We start from the raw sequence: 18,845 nt of genomic DNA on the forward strand, positions 1-18,845 counted from the left end.
AGAAACAAGTTATGAATTGAAGAAACTTTGAAGAATAAATATTTTGGAACATGGAATGTTTTAAGTATTTCTGTACAGTGCGAAAAAAAAACCATGAAAAACCTCACTGCTTATGCCTGCTTTAACGCCATAAAATCTCGAATGCCTTGAATCTTGCGAGTAATGCCGTCATCAAGTCTCGGTTCACAGTGTCATGTCATCAATTCTCGGTTTGCACCATCTACCGTCATTATATTGCAATCAATAATCAATGCCACCGTGGAAGGAAACGAATTGATAGGAAGCTGCGTTACATCCGCGTGTACACGAAACCATCACTACCACTATTACAGCAGTACAGATTAACACCCCAAAATTTCACTGCCCACGTACGGTTTTTATATCCCCATTTATGTTTATCTCGTAATCGCTCGACAACGAAAAACCCCTTTCGAAACTCCGACCAATAACACTTGAATCGTTCTTTTACACCTCTTTTTCTAACATTTCCTACTTATCCTTCTTTTTTTTGTTGTTGCTGTTTTTCCGCTTCCGTTTGTTGCTCTTTTCTTTTCGATATCCTGGGTAACTTCCTGCCCAAAAAATTCCGCTCCCCGTTATTCTGTTTGTTTCGATATTTTGTTCGTTTTACTCGGTATGTTTTCGGCCTCTGCATGTGATTTAGTACTAATTTCAGAGATCGCGACAAAACCGGCAAATCAGCGAACGCCAGAATGCCATCCGCACCAGCACACACTGCCGAGGAAGCTCGCCTGCTTGGGTAAGATTGATGCATTTTTTTTTTGTTTTCGGTTTTTGTTTGATAATTTTGTTTGTTTGTTTTGGTGTTTTTGAGTTTCGATTTTGTTTCCGTTTTGATTAACGCTAACCGCCCACGGTAATGACAGCGTGTGTCCGCGCTTTCGCGTCCTTGGTTGCGTTTGAATATTGCGCGTTTAAACGCTTGGCCCCGACCCGTTTGATTTAGTTGCGTTATTGGTTTGTTCCGGGTCACATGATGGTGGAACATTTTGTTGTTTTTAATTTTCCTTATTTGACCAAGTTACCATACTCAAAACACACAACATCGAAACACGAAAATGTACAAAACTAACAGCATACCCATTATTGCAGCTCAGTACACACAACGAATGGCTCTTATCATGCTCTCTCTCTCTTACTCTTATAAGCTCGTTAGCGTAAGGCGCGTAGTGCTCTCATTTTGTGTCACACTTTATTTATAGAAAACATAAGTCTACACGCAAAACATAAATCTTTATTTGATAATTCTATCTTCTGGTACAGTATCCTATGCTTCTGACTTATGTCAGCATCCAAAACACTGGCCAAAATCGAGCCGGTTCGGCAAACATTGTACAGCAACGCGGGGGGGATTGAAATGAATTTATTAAATGTGTATAATAAATGCAATGTGAATATCACCAAACAATTCAGTTCATTTGCAAATGCATGTTCATTACAGGTACAAACGCGAGGAAATGATCTGCGCTAGCCGAAACATTAGCATAGATAGTACGAACAGCGACATTTATTCAAATTATTTGAGTTTGCTTTGCTGCGAAACCGTTCAAGCGTTGGTTTGATTTGTTTACCTTCGCCAAAAGTAAAAGCTGCGTACCAACGAGCATCGCTTTAGATTTACGCAATCGGAAACAAAATGGTGCAGGGTTTCGATCACGGCGTGTGTATCCTTCCAGGAAGCACACTTTTCGTTATTCGGTCCTTGAAGGCAATTAAAAATTTTCCACCCCAACCGCTCACTCAAGTTTTCCTATCTTTATTACATTTTCCTTCGCCCATCATCATGACACGATCGACTCCATTAGAGACACCCATTTGGCCCTTCGCACGGTGGGAGGTTGTGGAGGATGCGTGTGTTTGTGTGTCGGTAAAATGTGTCGATAATGGAGCACTGCTCGGGACACACTTTGCCTTCCGGTGGAAAATGCTCTCACGAAACTCACGAGTTCGGCCAGGCGCGGGAGGTTGGAAGTTGCTTCAATTATGCAACAATTTTCATAACAGGCAGTGCCTGCAATTGTCGTCTCCACAATGCTTCGTCTGCAGGGAGAATGTTTCTTGTGGAGTATAAAACACAAAAAAAAACACTACTGAAACCCGACAGCAATGGTAAACAACGGTTGGGAAATGGATCGATGGTAGTGGAAAGGAACAAAAGCTCTCCGGGCGCACAAGGTGCATCAACAGCGGTACGAGCTTCCCTTGGTTCGAGCGGCAAAATGCATTAACCGTGCGCTGCCGGGTGCCCTTTCGTTACATTAGATCCATATCGAAGAAAAGCGAGCCTCTTTATCAAGTTGAGGTAGAAGAAAATGGTTTTGTAATGCATATAAAAGCTACCACGTACCACGCCATTTTGTAGCTTCTTCCTGGTAGACCTAGTTCAAAGATCGTACCATTAAGAAAATGCGGTACAATGTGGTATTTTCCGAGGAAATGTAAAAGGGTTTTGTGCAGTTGCTTCCATTCCCGACGCATGGTTGCATTGTTGTTTTGCAATCGAAATCCGTTGCGAACAAACACTGGTGTGTGTGTGTGTGTGTTGTTTGTTATTTTCTTTCAGTATGAGAATGTCAAAGAAAAGCTTCAGGGTTTTCCACATCTAGCGGTCCCAGACCTCAATGTACCGAAGAATGGGTTTAAGTTTTCCTGCATAACAAGGAGACTTTACGATGGTTTCACACTGTACAGCTCGTGACACCAAGGATATAGTGTATAAAAGTGACAAAAGAAAAACAATACGTCAGCCAGAATTTATGAGGCTTAATTAGATCCACCCAAGATATATGACCACCCAAGATATGTTTTGCTTTTGGGTCCACCAGGCTTGGCCAAGCAGTGCAGAAATTCTGCTTTTTTCTTGCTGATCGAGCAACATTTGTGCCTTTTATGCTTTGTTTACAACACCGGTGGTCTTTTTTACCAGTGCAAACCAGCGGTCTATTCGGCGATCGATATTGATTTGTTTTTTGTTTGGAGTTGCAAAATGAAGGTACCCGTAAAACCTAACCAACCGCAACACGTTAATTTCTTTGTTTGAGATCCGTAGCTGGTCCAGCTGCTCATGCTGGAGTAAATCTCAAACGATGTTCCACGTTGTGCTCGTTTATGAGTCGTAGTTTTCGTTGGTATTTCACACATGATTCACAAATTAGCACGGCAAGTACAAGTTTCGCAGTATGAGACACGGACGAATACGCCGAGCTGGAAGATGACTGTTGTTCGAGAAAGTGTCCGGCGTAGGCAGACTGAACACTTGGTTCCGACGGCGCAACAGAACGTACTTAACCATCCTAATAGAAACGACAAACTAACAAGTCGAAACTCGGTAGGACGAGAAAAGTGTGCGCCTGAAGGTCGTCCGGGTGCTGCTGATGATAAGCAATTTCCATTTTTGCTTTGTTTTGAATGAAAAAAGGGAGCGAGGCTACGCGCGTTTGGTTATGGAGCCGAATGCCGCTAGGTTTGGTGTGATATGTTTACGCTACCGTGCCTTACGAGAATGCGTCTTCGCATCAAAGTTCTGCGCACAAAGCGTTCGTGATGGTACGGGTAAACAAGCTTTTAGGATTATTACGAAGCAATAGTGGAGCATCTCCTGGGGAAAGACTCAGATGTTGGATGAATCATCAATTCTAGGCACCGTCACAAAATGGGCGATGGCGATCTGAGATCGGATAAGTTTGATGATGTTCATTAGCCTGTGCTTGGAATCTTTTTGCGATGAAGCAAGGTTCTTACTCAGCGGAACTCGGGATACATGATGTACCTCAGAAAGGATGGTCTTGTCTTGTTTTTTTTTGCAGAATACATTTAATGCGGGGTTATAAAGCTTGCCCAAGAAAGATGTAATAGTTGTTTTCTTTCTCTCAGTTAATTAAAACGATTATACAAGATCACTCATTAATGCACCAACAAAATAGAACTAGCCGTTCTTCAAAGGAAACGAAACAAAATCTTTCAAAAGGATTCTATTTTGTTGGAAATAGTTTTGAAAATATCAAACATCTAAATACTAAAATATTTCCAAAATATTTAGATAAGTCTTTTTGTGTTTTGGCCTGATCCTGATGGCCATGAATTAGTTTCTTGGTCAGGCTTATTCTTATCAAGCAATTGACGAAACGACTCATATTAGATTTAGTCTAGATTTGGCAAGCACCCTGGAACGAATCTAAGAGTTCGCTAGTTTATATAAAATGTATTAATTAAAGTAGTTATCCAAAATAATATTTGCTTTAATATCACAAAGAATTTATGAATTTTAATAGAAACATAAAATATTCCTCGCCGATGCCATAGTCTGTTGAAGTCATTTTGAAAATGTGCAGTGTGCAGTGAAAATGTGAAAGCGTCAAAATTTCTCATTTAGTTCTCGGATGTGGACGATTATCCTTCCGCAAAACCGATTCCATTGTTTCTTGTCCAGCTGTCGACGACAGAACCGATTTGATTGACTAAAATGAACCCAAACAAGTTTAATCAGTGACATCAGTCATCGGCTAAAATTGGAACCGAACCGGAAGGCATATGTGTATCCGCCCCAGCTAACGTCACACGACAGATGCAATAATCCGGTGTTGGCGGTTCGGTAGAAAAAACGTTCGACGAGGAAGTTATTTCTTTCCAATTTTCTACGTCCCTACCGTTGTCACCGTGGGCAGGTTACGGTTTCGGCACACTCGTAAAGCCGGTATGCTCTGTCAACAGTGCACGTGCTAGAGATGATATGGACGTAATCGTCCTTTTATGGTGAAGCGAATTAATTAATCCATCAATTCCAGATCACGATGGCGATGGTACGGTTCGCAGAGCGTAGGAAATGCTGTGTTTCTATATTTAAACAGTGATGCTGAACGGTGAATGCGCAAGTAATTGGGAATGTTTTGAAGGATTTTAATTCTTCGTAAAGCTGCATGAAAACACACTTCAAGCTAAAGTGTTATGATGATGGAACATCTTGACTTTTTTGCCGTTTCCGTTTCTGCTACGCTTTGAATTTGACTCGTAGCTCTTTGATGTGTGATCTCTTCCGAGAAAATCAAGCCCATTTTCATCGCATGCTAACACTTCTCACGGGCAGGTTTTTGGGGAATTGCAAGTTTTCCGAAAAAAGGGTCGGCAAAACGGTCCCTTATCATGGGTGTACACAAAAAAAAGGTTCAATGATAAATTGTTCCATTGAAACGTTTCTCTGGGACGCCTTGTCGTAACAATGACAGACTGCCAAAAGTTCTTCTAATCTGCCTCCCCTGCTATGTGATGAGGAGACTTGGGATTTCTGAAGGCTTTTGGGTTTCTTCAGGGCGGGAGGGCGAGCAACGATCGCAGAAGCCAAAAGCTACCGGAAATCTAAGGCACGATTGTGTATTTTTGCACGAAGAAAACGCTTTCACCAGCGTTTAAAAAGGATACTTCGGATCGGTGGGCAATACGTTCGTACGCTGCGATGGTACAGGCAGGAAATAAGGCCTAGACTTCATTTTTTCCCATTCATTCCCATGTTTAATCGCATGAAGTGGACAAAAAAAAAGGTGGCATAGAACCGTGTGCACATTGGACCGATAGGACCGGAAAAGTTTTCCGCCGACATGTGTGTATAGTGTGTGTAGGCCTGCCTGGTGGAAGGAATTTTGTTTTTCCACGTTCGCTGCCATAGCTACCGCTGGGTGCGGACGTACCGTCGCGCCAGCCTGTCGGGCTGTGTGTTCGATTATTTCCACCTGAGCCCGCACGCGATTCGTTCTCGAAGGGGGGGAGTAACATGGCAATGAAAAAGTATCATCCGTTAGTATGAAAAACCGAGCCGCTTACCGTTCATCCGACATGAAGAAGCTGAAATCGGACGCTAGAACTTGTGAAGGACATTATCGTGCCATGTTTGAATGCATACGGTTGCCTTCGAATAAGGCAAGCTGGCTAAAAAAAAGTGGCCAAATTAACCATTTCTTCGTTGCAGTTGCTTCCAAATCCTAGAATACCAGCTGGCATTTGCGACGAGCTGACGGGAAACTGATGGACAGAATGATTTCTGAAGCTCACACTGCCGACTTTCGTTTGGTGCTGCCGAACAGTACAGCCGTTTCTGACGACTCGGTTACGTAAAATTTTGCGTGTGATGCTATTGCCGCTCACGACTCAATCGAAGGCTGGCGAATCAAATTGAAAAATTAAATTACGTATCCGGGAATGGGGAGAGCAGTACGCAACCCAAGCTAAGAGTGTGCTGCTAGAGCCTGGGTATGCTCACGAAAAAGCATGAAAATTAAGCGTCTGTCGTGTTATTTGCCAAACGAAAACTTTACACGCAATGGGTCTTATGCGGAAACTTTTATAACGAAGAACTGGTTGCAATATTAAGCGGAAAAACTTTCTGCAAGGACAGTCGCAGTTGTTTCGTTATTGAGGGTGAAAAATGGTTCGTCTGCTTGGAGGGGTGTGTGGAAATGCAGGGAGAAAACGGGGGTGTTATGCAAGATTGGTAAATCTGATTAAACTGATTATTTTCTTCGCAAGCAAATTATAAGTTTCAATATGCGTCTAGAAGCTCAGCAAGATGTTATTGTAGCGTGAGATAGATTTTAGAATAGAATTAGATCGTTTTTTATCATCTCTATTTATTTATGAATTGCAAAATTGTATATATTGTTCACTCATATGAGAGTTCTGAAGATGGTAACGTTAACTGGAAATGTTAAAATTTCTTAAATTGTTCTTCCAAAATGTTGTGTTATTAGATTGGGAGATTTAGTTTAATATGTTTGTTCAAATACAGTTTCATTTGCGCAGTGTTTAAACTATAATCCATTGCTTACTCTTGGCTTTTCAAATAAATTGCTGCTTCACACAAGCGGCTAGCTTTAGAATAGTTTTAGAATTCGTATGCTCTCTTCAAGTGTGAAAAGGAGTTTGAAAAGGGAAATCGAAAAGTAAAGACATGCCTGCGAGACGTTTGTACTAGAAAGTGGCAGAGCCACCATCGAAAAGACACTCGTAATCAGTGATTGAAGGCAATGATATTTATATTCGGACGACATGGCCTCGTCTTTGTATAACGCCGCACCAAACCAGTACCGGACTACTGATACCGGTCGATACTGATTCCGTCCGCTTCGATCCTCTTTATTCCGATGCAGAGCGATGCCGGTTGACCCGATGGATGACATTGAGCTGCGCTCGGTTCAGCTACAGTATCCCAACCAGCGAGGTTCGATAGTCGGCTCGTGCGATCTGCGGCGCGTACCGACGGACAAGGGCGACATCCTCGTAGCGGTGCAGGGCGATACAACGAAGCCCGCGATTGTGACGTACCACGATCTGGGATTGAACTGTGAGTAGCGTGCGGTCGGACGACGAAACGCGCACGAAAGGAATGGTTCGATAATTTGCATTTTGTTTCGTTTTGATGGCTTCCATTGCAGATGCATCGAGCTTTGCCGGTTTCTTCAATTTCCCCACGATGCGTTCGTTGTTGGATAACTTTTGCGTGTATCACGTGAATGCACCTGGACAGGAGGAGGGAGCACCAACGTTCCCGGAAGAGTGAGTAGTTTTTGTCTCAACTGTTATTCCAGCGTCCGGCTCTAATCAACACTTGCCGTTCCGTTGTGAAATTCCTTCTCCCCAGCTACGTATATCCCACGTTCGATGATCTGGCATCGCAGCTGCTGTTTGTGATGACACACTTTAACTTGAAGTCCATCATCGGATTCGGGGTCGGTGCAGGAGCAAACATTCTGGCCCGGTTTGCTCTGGCCAATCCGGATAAGGTATGTTGAACGGCTCGTTGAACGAAATGTAGTACTGTGGCACTATGGGTGCTGGCTGATAACGAGCCTTTTAACTCCACAAGACTGCATTCACTGTTATGCTGCGAAGCATGAAACCAATCCTCGAAAAGACAGCTTCCGATTTTTTTTCTCCACTCTTCGTTGTTGTTGCCATCTGTGGCTCATAATGGATTTGACTCTCCCGGACAGGTCGGAGCACTCTGCCTTATCAATTGCAGTTCAACGGCGGCCGGCTGGATCGAATGGGGCTACCAGCTGCTGAATACGCGTAATCTCCGCACCAAGGGCATGACCCAGGGTGTGCTGGATTATTTGATGTGGCATCATTTCGGCCGAAATCCAGAGGAGCGTAATCTGGATTTGGTTCAGGTGAGTTTGCGGATCCCCACCATATTTGACTCTCTAATGGACTCCTGTTCTTTTTGTTTTCGGGCACTGCAGCTGTACAAGAGCAACTTTGAACGTTCGATAAATCCAGTCAACTTGGCCATGCTGATTGATGCATACATTAAGCGTACGGATTTGAACATTGCCCGAACACCTTCCGGTTCACCACAAACTTGTAAGTAGACAATGATTTATTTGCATCGTCCGTACTGCATTTTTACTGTTCCGCATCTCCAGGCGCATTATGTAAATTGAGTTCATACAGAATGCATGCCCACAGGAATTGTCTGTCAATTTGCCAACGGCCGCATGATGTAACTACGCGACAGCGAAAATGGATGCGTTTCTAATGGATGTAAAAATTCTTTTTTATTTCACGCCACCACACTACACTCATCGGGTTAACGGCAAAAAACGCGCTGCAGCTGCCCCGTCACTGAAGATGCCCGTGCTAAATATTACTGGCGCGTTATCGCCCCACATTGATGATACAGTAACGTTCAACGGTAGACTAATCCCGGAGAAGACTAATTGGATGAAGGTAATTTCATTTTAATCGACAGCTTCGTACCCGACCTCCTGCACACGGACCACCGGGGTTATGCGACATCGCTCCCGGAACTCTCCGTGTTTTACTGTAGAGCGGGACACGCAGGGAACACAGATCCGCGCGAAGGTGTATTGATGGGTGTGGTTTTTGGTCGATAATGTAACTAATGTGTTGAAGTTGCGTTCCGCGTATGGTTTGTCGTTCTTTTTTCCTTTTGGTCTTTAACCTGCCTGGCAAAACTATCGATCGAAAGTAATACAATTATGTAACGGGTTGCCGGAGAAATGGCACGATCGCTCTCTTGTATGGGCGACAGTTTGGAATAACTTTACGGCGTCATTCGCTAGAATGAGCCATATGGTTATGACACTTTTCATTAGTTATTGCTGTAATGTTCGTAATGAAATTGCGTCTCGTAGATGATGAGCAGCAGGTTAGTATAATGAGAAGGTAAAACTTCTTTTTTCCGAGAACTGCTGCAACATAGCAAAATGGACGTTAATGTGTGACCTACAATTATTTTAATGACATGCGACATGACGCGACATCGTTCTTCCATTGAAAGATACAGCTACGGATGTATAGATGGAGAATTGAACTGAATCTTATCATGTGCTCATTATTAATAACTTCATAACAAACATTCGTTTAGTGATCTGTTTTTTTTCTGAGATTTGTACATTAACGAGAACCTTTCATTATGCGGTTTGTTTTTTAGATTTCTGATTGCGGTTTGGTACTGGAGGAACAACCGGGCAAACTGGCCGAAGCATTCCGGCTATTCCTGCAGGGTGAAGGCTACGGTAAGTGCTAAATTTTCCCGACTAACACACCCGTACTAGTGATGTAAGAGTATGCGCGCATAGTACACACATTTCAACTTTGAACCAACCGAATAACAATCCCCGCTGGAAGAACTCTTGCGAACGTTTCTGTACGAAAGCCACGCAGATAGTCGGATGTAGATCGATTAGATCGGAAATGCTAGACCTAATATCCTCGTCCCGTATTTCATAAACGAAAACAAATTTCCGCGAGTGTCTTGTACCAATTGGGTCAAGAATTTTCAAACTTACACACTCCCACATACACACGTAAAATAACAAAACTCAACACACATACACGCTAAACACACAAGCACACTTGTCAACAAATCTCCACCGTCATTGCACCGCGTACAGGGCAGAGATAGCTGGATAGAGGCAAAAATTGCTTTGACAGATCGCTTTAGTGCTAAGAAACTGGCGCAGATAGAGAGAAAGGCTTTGCTAAGCAATAAGCAGCGATAATTAGCTACACCGTTCGAACACACATACATCAAACATCAACATTACATTACCAAACAACCACGAAACACACATTAAACATTTGCTCGAATAGTATCATACCACATTACGCTGCATTCGTTATCGTTGAACCGATACGTAAATAGACACTGCCACTACATGCTGCTAGACGTTTAGGATGTCGTTATCGAATTGAAACCATACTACTCATCTCCATTTCGTATGCTCGTTAGATTTGCTCAAGAAAGTTAAAAAAAGATAATGATGTAATCATCTCTATCAGGATCAGTGTAGCGTGCGCATGATCTATCGATCACGAACCAACACAGGACATAACGGATAAAATACACATCAAACTCTACATAACAAACCTCATGCGATTCATGCATCATCGTTCGTCTCTATTGCTCTTCACAAAATTTTCGACATAACGAGATGTTCTCACGAACTCCCTCATCATCAACCCCCTTCAAAATTCGCTACAAATCATACATTAAAGTGGAAGCAACTTTCTGTAAATCGATAGCATTGGTTTCATTATAAATTAATATGATCGCTGTATATGTTCAATATTTGTACCACCTGTCCGTGCTAGTCAGTATCGGGTAACTAAGAAAACAATAAACGGAAGCATAAACTGAACCGTAACACAATAAAAGGAAACATGTTGGAATCAAAATAGTTGAAGTCAATAAAACTACATACAGCAGACATTAGCAATTAGTATAGAACAATCTAGCGAAGCTTGAATTGGCAGACATTTGAAAGACTTTAACTGATTGCAGAATCAGGTACGCTTCACGAAGATAGTTGCGACATCAGTTCCATTCCATACCGATCATTTTCATGGTGCTTCCTCAACATTGGACGCCAGTGTAGACACCGGACAGACGAGATAGAGAATAAAAACGATATCATTACGTTGCCCATTGATTTTTGAGTGGAATCAGGTATATCGGTAGGGTTTGAATTAGACTGTCTTGCCGTTTCGTCACCGGACGTCGGCAATTGTTGCAAAGCGAGAGTATCGACGAACCATGCTAGGACGAAGACCGTATAACTGTGTTATTATGAATTAATATTTATAGAATTTATAAATTGGAAACAAATTGCAATAAAGCTAATAAGAAAGAGTTTGTTTGAGCTTTGAAAATCACCAAAATCAGACAAGCTTTAGAGTTGATAATGAAAATCACCTTGCCTATAGCTTTTCATTGATATTTTCGTTATGTGTTTTGAGTATGTAGATATTTCTCGCGGTTCAAAAGAAAATATTGTTGTAGCACAAGCAGCGTAAAACTTTTCCCAAACAACAACACGGTTTTCAAATAGTTGGTTTTTTTTAATTATAACTTGTAATCTTTGTCGTATTTTTGAGTTTACACTTCCAATCATTCAAAATTCAAATCATCCAACCAATACAAAAAAAGGTTTAGGATGCGTTTGTTAGTAAAACAGGTTCTTTAAGTTTAAATTAAGGGTTATATTAAAATCATCTTTTCAATACAATGTTCGCATTTGAATAAATCAGTGTGCGTGGAGTTGGTGTGTATGTGTGCGTAGAAGCGTGTATGTATGTTAAATGTGTTTATGATACGTTTGAAAATGATTTTATCAGCGGAAAACGTAACATAAATGCTGTATTTTTAATATGATTTCGATACAAATTTCACCTCCAACCGGGTTGAGAATGTTTGTTTAGGATAACTCACCGGTTTTTAAAATGTTGAAAATTAGCAGATTTAATTTTGACTTCGCTGTAAGACCTCACAACTTTATTGGCAACATATTAATTTATTATATTTTATGATTTATTTCATCACAAACAGGTATTTTCAAAATTGACATCGATATGTATATATATTGATTGTGTATTCCGTTTCAATAACTTTCCACATAGTTTTTATTGTGTTTTGATTACTAATCTGGCCATACTCACCACTATTGCGCATTTTCACAGTTTGTTTAGTTATTATATCGCATGCATCATCTCGTGAATTTGATTTACTCGTGTGTTATTTATTTTCTCATCATGCCATCTGAATCGTTTACTTTTAGCCGTTGGAGCTTTACAAAAAGTAGGCAAACTATCCCGCTCGAGTACAATAGAAAGCTTGTCCCACTAGTAATGCACCAGGATTTCGTTCGCATATTGGTCTTCCATCCCAAAACCCCAAAATGATCTTATTATTACCATAAGCGCTGGCGATCGTGATGGGAGTAAACCGATGTAAAACCAATTTGTATACCACTTGCAGAGATACATACAGTTAGCGCTCGCCCTCTTGTGTCACAATCATTGAACGTTCATTCCAACGAATGGAGCGTTCAATGATTAAAACAAAATTAGTCGAAGGCACAATAGAGGGCTTTCCATACGTTTTAGTGGATTAAATAAGTAAGAAGCAAATTGAAAAATGAAAAGGAACAAAACACTGTACACGGTTAGGGGAGTAGCACACACGGTATGTTGCTTTACTATGCTGTGAGCATTAACCATACATGAAATGGCTCAAGCACACGGTTTACCGACCAAAGATTGGCCTAAGAATCGTTTGAACGTGGTAAAACAGGACAGAGAGACTCTTACGTCATTTGGAAACTTCTTTCCGGAACAAATTTTACTGGCGTGTTGCAATCAAATGTAGAACAAAACATTTGCACACACGTACTGTGTGTGTACCGTATTTGGCAACTAGCAGAACTGAGCCGTTTCATGTGCCATCGGTTGGCACCATTAGTGTAAGCTGATGATTGATTTTTAGTCATTTTTTGCGTAGTAAATACAGCGCCGTAGTTTTGTAAGCGTTCAAATTGGAACAAACTAATTAAGGTGTATACAATCCAACTAAACTGTTAGCATATTTTTTTGTCCACAATCGCTATTAGTGGAAATTTGAGGCAATTATTACGCTTCTTATCTGTTGAAACTCTGTCTATCAATTGCCAATCGAATTAAGCGAATAGAACACGGTATTTTTCGTTTATTCTAATTTGTGATAAAATGTGCGTTTATCTTCTGTCCACTGGAACCAAAAGGGCAATCACAACCACATTCAGCAGTTAGTGTCTTTCCATCAGACTTTACAACTAGATCCCATTAATGCCATAGAACGCTATAGCAGTTTCCGTTTTCTTTAAAGTAGTTTTGCTTCTATTCGTCAACACAGCCTAGAACATAGTAATGTAACCTTTCATGCACAAGCCTAGCGCAAGCGTTAAATAATCATTCGGCGTCTTCAAAACCTGCATCATACTTCCAAGACGGAAGACAAGCTAAAACAATCGTGGAACAAATGTTTTCTCTCCACAGTGTCGAAGAAAGTTCCGTCACCCACTAAAGCACAGGCGCCGGCTGGTCTGTAAAATGCGCGACCCCAAATGCTTTTGAAAATGCTTACCTGCAGCAGCGCATTGAAAGCGTTTGCAATAACTCAACTTTAATGTTTAATTTTCCGGTTTTTACGTTACCCGCACCCTTAACCGCTGGCATTTTCAGAAGCTCACCCGCGCATCCCTACTACTACAAGCAAAAGTTGTCGATGTTAAGTTTCCATTCGCATATTTTACGTTTTACGCATAACGCATTTGTTTTTTTTTTAATTAATTGTTTACTATCAGTTTAGTTTAAGCTGTACAATTTTGTTTCTTTGATTATTGAGAATGTTTGCAGTTTTGTGTATGCCTTTTGTGTTGCGTTAAAATTTGTACATTGTAAAACGACGTGGAATAAATTATTGAACAGAACAAAAGAATTGCCTCAGTTGCTTGCATTTTATTTGATAGACATGACGCTTTGAAAGAAAGAATAAAAAACACTTGCTAGACATATTTAAGCGCAGAGTTCAAACGCAGAGAAACAGAAACACAACATTTACACTAGTGCTAAGGAGGAGATTCCTGTAGTTGAACTAGTGCAGATACGTTATTTTTTCATTTTGCATCGATCATTTGATTTAGGGGTAATACTGTTGACCAACTGATCGAAAGCGAATGTTGCACCGTTTTTGCTGCACAGTTAACAAACTAATTCAGAAAATCGTTAACATTTGTCTTGTACTTGTACGGTAAAACGTACAAATATAGCTACAGCTGCAAGTATAAAAGCCGAAGCAATAGTCAGCACACGTATTCATACACAAGTTCGCGACAGTAGAACACGGAATTGTGGTATGATGTCAATCAACTTGGCAAAAACATCACCGTACGAAAAGATGTATCGAAAACAAGAGAAAAATGTTTGTAATCAAATTGTTGCTATCTGTACAAATCGTATCACATCACTAACGGTACCAATGGTTAATCCGCATCCTTTTCATATCGTGCCATCCATTATCATGACCCATCATCGCATCTGATACACGACAATAATGTTATTTTTGTACCGCACTGTAAATGAGCTTTGTGTTATTCTTATAATGAGAATGTTTTATTTGTTCAATGGTTTTAAACGATACTATCTAGCCGTTATACTTTCCTTCCTGTATGTGTTTCTCTTACCCGATAATTTGCGCCTTTTGCGACAGTATTATTTTATAGTTTAACGATTTTTTCCGTTTCTGCACACAGTTGTGAGGCAAAGCTAAATGTTAAACTTGGCGTGGTCTGAATTGTGTCATATTGAATCGTATAGGGGTTAGTTCTACCACCTGCATGCAGCCAGATATTTGAGACAGTGAAAGTACCCGCCAGGATGTTTAGTAGTTTGACGGTCCTTTACAACCGTTACCCCACCAAAAAAGCTGTCCGTGAGGTTGTAGTGGAAAGACTCTCGTTTCACTCGTGCCAGGAACTCTCCCTTCTCAATGCAAAGCAGAATACCATCCCTCCTCACTAGAAACAAACATTGAAACTTTGTGCGGAATCATATTAATTAAATGTAATCAGTGTATATTTTCTACCAAAAACAGAGAAAATATAAAAACCAACCTATTATAACGACTAGCTCATTTGCGAAACATCATCCCATCAAAGACACGCACCTCGCTTTTATCAGCTACAGCTATTAATCGTACTAATGGTGTTGAGGCAGCACCAACATTTTCACCGCATGCTAAATACCATACTACCACTGCTACTGCTGCTACTGCTGCTGCTGCTGCAACAACTGCAATCAACCGCCACAACAACAACAACAACAATGAACCGGTGTCGTGTCATAACCACAATCAAGAGTTCGACAAGCTGAACGGGAACGTGCTGTTGGCGGGCGGCGGTGGCGGTGGCGGTGGTGGCGGTAGCGCAGATCTGCAAACCGGCGGTCCGGCCGGCAACAATGGCAACAGCGTCGGCGGCAGCATCGGCATCACAGCAACGGCCAACATTTCCAGCACCGGTAGCGCCTGCATTGGTGGCAGCGCGAGTGGCGCCATCTATGAGAACAGTGCCGCACTGCGGGCGAAGAATGGTGCGATTCGAATAACCGAGAATCCGCTGCCCGAGAACGTGGCATGCTAGAAACGAGACATATCGGGTCGGGCAAGCCGACCGGTGCTGGGTGAATCGACGGCAATGGAGCGGGAGGTGGAATGGCAGGAAAACGGGCGGGTGCGCGCACCTTCGTTGGACCAGAGTTATGAAAAGCGGGAGGAATTTATGTGTGGGATGGAAGCGAACGAGGACGACGAGGTGTGGACGAACAGACGGTATCGAATAGAGAAGGTTATGTTGAATGCAATATTTTCTATGCAATTTTAAGTCGTGATCGATCAGTTACAGCTGCAATCGGGCAGATATGGAAGCTATGGTTCAGGGCGAAACCTTTCGGATTCGAAATCAGAAGTAAATTCTCATCTTATCAAACGCTTTTTATAAGCAGCAACTTTCAGAATAATTAAATTTCAACCGCAAACAAACAGCAAAGAAACAACGTTTTAATCTTCCAACGATCGCAAACGGATGGATGTTCCGATCGGGACGAAAACACTAGGACAAGCAATAGCGATACGATTTGCGGGCAGGCAAATTCAAGCATAAAAACGAACCTTTTTTCCGAAGAAGCACATCACAGATTGATGTAAAATGACCAACGAGCGGGTAAAAGCGGAACGATTGCATGAACCGATAATATCAATTTCTTACCATAGTTTCGCTCGGAGGAGCTTTTGTTTGTTGGCCTATGTTGGTAATGTGTAAATGCGATAGAGAAACACAATATCGCAATCGCTAATATCCGTATCAAGAGATGTACATTTTGTAGAAAAAAGAAAAACTCTATACCTAGTCTAGACAGAGACAAATGGCCAATAGTAAACTGTGAATTGACGCATATACCAAAACCAAAAAAAAAAGCATAAGGATGCGCCAAGCGTGTCGAACACGAACGGAATGTTAAGTACTGTATCACAACCTCGTTGTATGATCACTGAATTAGGGAATGGAAGCAATTGTATAAATAAACCCCCCGCGAAGCAGAACTGGACGGCTAGGCGCGTTGGCTTTGAAAAAGCGAATTCGAAACAAAATGACTAAAAGAAATCAAGCAAAATGTGGCAGTTGCTGTGACGTGAGATGCATATCGTTAAAACGGACTAAGCTAACATTTAAAAATACACCACACGAAAGGACACGAGTAATCTATAGCATACTCTAGATATCCGCCGTCTGCCGCACGCGACATAATGCAGTAAGCGAGAAGACAGCAAACCTGTAGCTTAAGGATAAACGTAATGATAAAGCAAGAAAATGAAAACAAAATAAGACAAAAAAAATCCAACAACCAAAACATACCAACACACACACGGTATATTTGCGACCCCGGATGGTTCATATGCTGATAGAAGAAATAAAGCTCGTACACGTGCTTCTAACAAGAAAAAAGCAAACAATTGATAAGTTACCCGTTATCGAAACATACACTGAACACGAATTTCACAATGCGTATATAATTAGTGTATCCCCATACTTGATGCGTTCAAGCAGATTGATTGCAAAACAGATTCCACAACCAAACACAGCTACAAACACAAACCCCGTCTCAGTATGTATCAATACGTTACTAAAACAAAAGAAACTGCCATAGTTTACTTACACCTTTCTTAACGCTTCTCTTAATGACCAACAAACAACACGTCAAACGAAAACAAAGCAGAAAAGAAACCAAAAGCGCAACGAGACGTCGAGCAACGAGAAGTTATTGTAGCACTCGCAGGATACGCAACATAACTGCAGCCGTTTTTGGTGGACAACCGTGTGGGGCAAGGGGTTGATTGTTAGTTAGGTAGGCATGAAAGCTAAAGCAAAAACGAACCTATTTGCATACATCAAATTCGAACTATGATAAGTTTATATGATTTAAAAAAACCTTACAACAGTTAAGTTAAGTAGACGTGATTAAAAGGAGTTCGTTTGAGTATTGTTACAACGATTGTACACCAGCATTCCATTGAATATTAGCCTAATGTACTAGTAAAATTAAAATTACCCTCTGTATCGATGATTAAAATGGTTATAAAATTTAATTTCTATTTTCTCGTGGTACAACCATCATCCATTATCACACACACGTGGCCGCAGCAGGGTGTAAAATGCAGAATTAAAAACAACAAAAAAAAATCAAAGAAATTGTTACTTTAGATGAAAAAACCCCCCCCACTAGTGGAGCATAAGGGCAACTTCTTATTCTGTAGTGATGTTGACAGTGACTCTTAAATGCTGTAAGTTATTATTAATCATAAAACAAAAAAAAAAGATGCTCTTAAGAACCACACGCAGTCCAGGCAGGGTGGCATATGAGCGTTAATACGAGTAGCGAGGCCACACGGGCCAGATTTAAAATGATGGTAGAAATGTTGGGTATAGAAAAAAAGTTTACTAAAAGCGCTTAATTTTAGGGGAAGTAAAACATTTCCTTAAGCCATTCCAATATTGCTGTAAGCCTTACTTATTTCTATCAAAACGTTATCAAAAGCTTTTATAAATTCCACGGCCTTTTCGATGGTTAAATTTCCTACCATCATTTTGAAAATGGCCCTCGAAAGAAGCGTAACAAAAACCGAAACTACGTAGACATAGTGACACCCTACTACTATCTGTAGATACTTTTCATGTACTAGCTTGCCCGTACCTAGGCTCTTTTCTTCTCCCTAACCAGTGTATGGCAATGCAGCAAGCTTAACGACCGTAGACCGTCGCAAGCGTCCGGACTCTAGAACACATTCCAAGACATGGAAGGGGTAGCACACAACCCTCAGTAAGTAGCCAGTGGCCAGTACGGCAGCAAAATGGTCGAACGAAAGCAAATAATTTAGCGAGCCTTCTAGCTACTTAATTTTCGACCGTAACCAGAATCGTAATCATATGCAACTCACATATGTCCTCAACTGTCGATAAAGGAAGATTTTTTTGGGCGGAGTTCCGGTCTAGCCGATCAAACCAATGTAACGATGTGGAAGGAAATCCCTAGCGTTTGGTTTTGAGTAAAATACGATCGACACCGATCAATGTCACCAGTTTTAATGTTTTTCAATGCTTTACGCTTTCGAGAATGGGGTTTTCTGTTTGTTCTCCTTATGGTGCGGAAAAAAACAAATCGCCGACAAAACGAGTAGTTGAGAATGTTTCTTATAACATCACACACCATGTTAGCACTAAGCTTTAGCCAGCTGGAGCAAGTTCGCAGGATCTATTAGATATCCGGCTTAGACAGAATCATTGTGATAAGAATGGACAACGGTGGTAGCAAATCTCTCAACCCCACGGCACCGCAGTGTGTCTGTGTGGAAGATTTCAAAAGGGAATGGAAGCAACGTAAGCGCCACAGCCACTGGAACCGTGGGGCCGGTAGACCTAAATCGCTTTGCAATTTTTGCA

General features: G+C 41.3%; 1 protein-coding gene across 1 annotated transcript; it reads left to right on the forward strand.

Annotated features, from left to right (window-relative positions):
• Nucleotides 1-664: 664 nt before the first annotated feature.
• LOC128715457 (protein NDRG3) lies at nt 665-15,491 on the forward strand. Its single transcript, XM_053810360.1, has 9 exons — nt 665-760; nt 7,158-7,351; nt 7,443-7,563; nt 7,649-7,790; nt 8,001-8,180; nt 8,253-8,373; nt 8,624-8,739; nt 9,467-9,551; nt 15,067-15,491. The coding sequence occupies exons 1-9, from the start codon at nt 714-716 to the stop codon at nt 15,489-15,491; spliced, it is 1,431 nt and encodes a 476-aa protein (XP_053666335.1). The 5' UTR covers nt 665-713.
• Nucleotides 15,492-18,845: the final 3,354 nt, after the last annotated feature.

Source organism: Anopheles marshallii, chromosome 3 (genome assembly GCF_943734725.1).
Source record: "Anopheles marshallii chromosome 3, idAnoMarsDA_429_01, whole genome shotgun sequence".
NCBI classification, from domain to species: Eukaryota; Metazoa; Arthropoda; class Insecta; order Diptera; family Culicidae; genus Anopheles; species Anopheles marshallii.

Excerpts from the sequence above, each read along its gene's own strand:
- LOC128715457 (XM_053810360.1), top strand. The coding sequence starts at position 714 with ATGCCATCCGCACCAGCACACACTGCCGAGGAAGCTCGCCTGCTTGG. Across the intron at positions 7,352-7,442 it reads CCACGATCTGGGATTGAACT|ATGCATCGAGCTTTGCCGGT; the intron begins GTGAGTAGCGTG and ends CTTCCATTGCAG. Across the intron at positions 8,374-8,623 it reads TTCCGGTTCACCACAAACTT|CTGCCCCGTCACTGAAGATG; the intron begins GTAAGTAGACAA and ends AACGCGCTGCAG.